This window comes from Penaeus chinensis, chromosome 16 (assembly GCF_019202785.1).
Source record: "Penaeus chinensis breed Huanghai No. 1 chromosome 16, ASM1920278v2, whole genome shotgun sequence".
In the NCBI taxonomy this organism is placed as follows: domain Eukaryota; kingdom Metazoa; phylum Arthropoda; class Malacostraca; order Decapoda; family Penaeidae; genus Penaeus; species Penaeus chinensis.
Window position 1 is genome coordinate 28,562,824 of NC_061834.1, and position 2,500 is coordinate 28,565,323.

Here is a 2,500-nt window from a genome sequence, read left to right on the forward strand (position 1 = left end):
ATCACACCTCGGCGTAACGCGCTCCGTCTGCCTCTCGTAAAGGTGAGTCTCCCAACATCTGTTTTATTGTTGATCGTAAACTTGTGTCTTACCCCTCCTTCCCCCCCTCTCCCCCTCCACATCCCACTTCCCTCTTCCTCCCATAGTGAACGTGTGTTTGTAGGGAGGGAAGGTATTCTGCGTGTGTGTGCGTGTTTGTGCGTGAGAGGTGAGAGTGACAGAGTCTGCCTCACCTTCATCGTCGTCAGAAGCGCAACCGGAGCTCCTCTTGCGGATGCGGCTCCCGCTGCCCTTCCCCTTGACGCTCTTGAAGCGCTCGAAGGTGCGCGTGGGGAGGCTCCGCGACGTCTTGAGGCCCTCCTCGCCCGAGTCCTTCCTCGAGGAGCGGAACAGTCGGTCGCGGAACGACGGCGAGTCCTTGTCGCCCTTCCGGGGCTTCAGTTTGTCGCTGTTCGACCGCCTGTTCCCGGGGCGCGTCGGCTTGGCGGTCGGCTCCACGAATTCGCTCACACTCCGCACGAGCACGCGGCTCCTCGCGCGTGACAAGTCGTCCGAACTCCGCTGCTTGTACACGCGCAGCGATCCCTCCGCCTCCTGGCTCCGGCGCTTGGTCCGGTAGTCGAGCGTCCGCGACTTTATAGTCGGGGACTCCATGCCCGCCGACAGCAAGAAGGACCTGTCGGAGGAGGCGCTGCCAGGGGTGTCGGGGGTCCCGGGGTTGTCAGACAACCCCTGGAACGAGGAGGAAAAGGACGAGGACTCTGCGAGCTGGTGGCCGGCCGGGGAGGCGGGGGAGTCCGCCTTCTCGTGGACCTTCTTGCGGGCGTCCCTCTTGGGCCGCGGCGGGGGAACGGGGGGGAGGTCATTGGTGAAGTTGATAAAATCCCCGGGAGAGACGCCATCGCCGGCGCCCGTGGCCGCCAGCATCTGCGTAGCGACGCTGAGGGCGATGTCCTGGCGCATGCTCGGGGAGAACGTGCGGTTATCCTCGGGGGACTTGGCGGGGTTGTTGTCGGCGTCGTCGCCGAAGAACACCTTGTCCGAGCCCGGCGTGCGCGCGTCCTCGGTGGCAGGGATGTTCTCCTTGAGGTCCTCGCAGAACTGGTCCCCCTGCAAGCACAAGCCGTCTCGCTTCGAGTGCACGCGCTCGCGCCCCGCGCTGCCCATGCTGATCGGGAACTCCTGCGCCATGAACAGCGACTTCCTTCGCTCCCGCAGCTTGACTTCCTTGTCCAGGTAGCAGGTCTCCGGGCGCGCTTTGAGGCCGAGCCTTTCGGCGTCCTCATGCATCATGTGCTCCCTCATCAGGAAGAGGTTGGTGTCCTCCTCGTCCCCGGAGGTAGAGGAGATCGCGAGGCTGCTCCTCCGCCGCTTGACTACGCCCACCTCGTCGTCCGTGTAGAACTTAGCCATGGACTCCGGCCGCGGCACCGACGGCAGGTCCTCCACGCCCAGGTTGATGGTGAAGCGCTTGTTGTTGGCCGCCCGTGCCGCCCGGCTGTCCAGCGAGCCCTCCTTCGCACGGAAGATCACGGGGCAGTCTGGCGAAACAGGGAGGGGAAGAATAATACAAAAGACTTACCGTACATGATCAACCAATCTAGTCTAAATCTGTACCACACATATAGACAGCAGCATCTGACAATATTAAACAAGACTCTGACACGCTCGCGAAAGACTGACCTTCCTCGTGGGTGACGGCGAGGGCGCCGAAGGCCATGTTGCCGACCGGCTTGTTCTTCCGCCGAATGATCGACTTCCACACGCGCTTCGCCATCTTCCACCCGGGCGATGTCTGTCGGCTGCCACTCCACCTGGTCCGCTTCTGTCTTGCTTCTGGTCTCCGGGGCCGTGGCTGGTCGGCTGGCACGCGCACTCCACTCTCTGACCACTACATCGCGGGGCCTTTCACGAACGAAGGGACTGCACTCGCGGTTAAAAAGGCGCAGATACGAACAATTTCTGATACCTAAAGGTACTTCCAAAAGCACTTTGATGAGACGCAGAGCCTGTGCACCCCACGCACTCCACTGCAGACTCCAGCACTCCCTCAATCAGCCGATGCAGCCTCATCGGCGCACGGGAACACATGGACAACGATCCACCAAAACTCAACCGACGGAACAACCGAAAGATCCACTACTCTTCGCCAAGGATCCCCGCAGCTCCACCAGAGATCTCTCCGTCTCAGATCGAGGGGGAAGGACGGAGGAGGATCCGGCGCAGGAACGAAGGAACTAAATCCATGCTAGTTCCTCCGGGAAGACTGGCCTCCAAGGGCGCCGCTCGATGGACCGTTTCTCAAAGGGCTTACCGCAGCACCAACCGAGGCATCCCGACGGCAGGCACTCGAGGCTATTCACTGGCGCGGCGACAAGCGTCAAGTACCCAGTTTAAACTTCGAGTCGGCGTTCGGACGCGTCGCCGGCCAGGTCGCGCGCCGATCGCCTGCTCTGACCTCGCTCGATCTCCGACCGCGCGCCACTCGAACACGTCTCGT

The 2,500-nt window shown here is 62.1% G+C and overlaps 1 protein-coding gene across 1 annotated transcript; it reads right to left on the reverse strand.

Annotated features, from left to right (window-relative positions):
* Window positions 1-63: 63 nt before the first annotated feature.
* LOC125033284 lies at window positions 64-2,354 on the reverse strand. The gene is made up of 2 exons (XM_047624666.1): window positions 1,684-2,354; window positions 64-1,541 (listed from the first exon to the last, which is right to left on the reverse strand). Exons 1-2 carry the CDS (start codon window positions 1,775-1,777, stop codon window positions 64-66), a joined length of 1,572 nt encoding a protein of 523 aa, XP_047480622.1. The 5' UTR covers window positions 1,778-2,354.
* Between the last annotated feature and the right edge of the window lie 146 nt (window positions 2,355-2,500).

What these genes read in the sequence shown, in the direction of transcription:
- LOC125033284 (XM_047624666.1), bottom strand. Translation starts at nt 1,777, where the DNA reads ATGGCGAAGCGCGTGTGGAAGTCGATCATTCGGCGGAAGAACAAGCCG. An exon ending in CGCCGTCACCCACGAGGAAG is followed by an intron (nt 1,542 to 1,683) that starts GTCAGTCTTTCG and finishes CTGTTTCGCCAG; the next exon opens with ACTGCCCCGTGATCTTCCGT.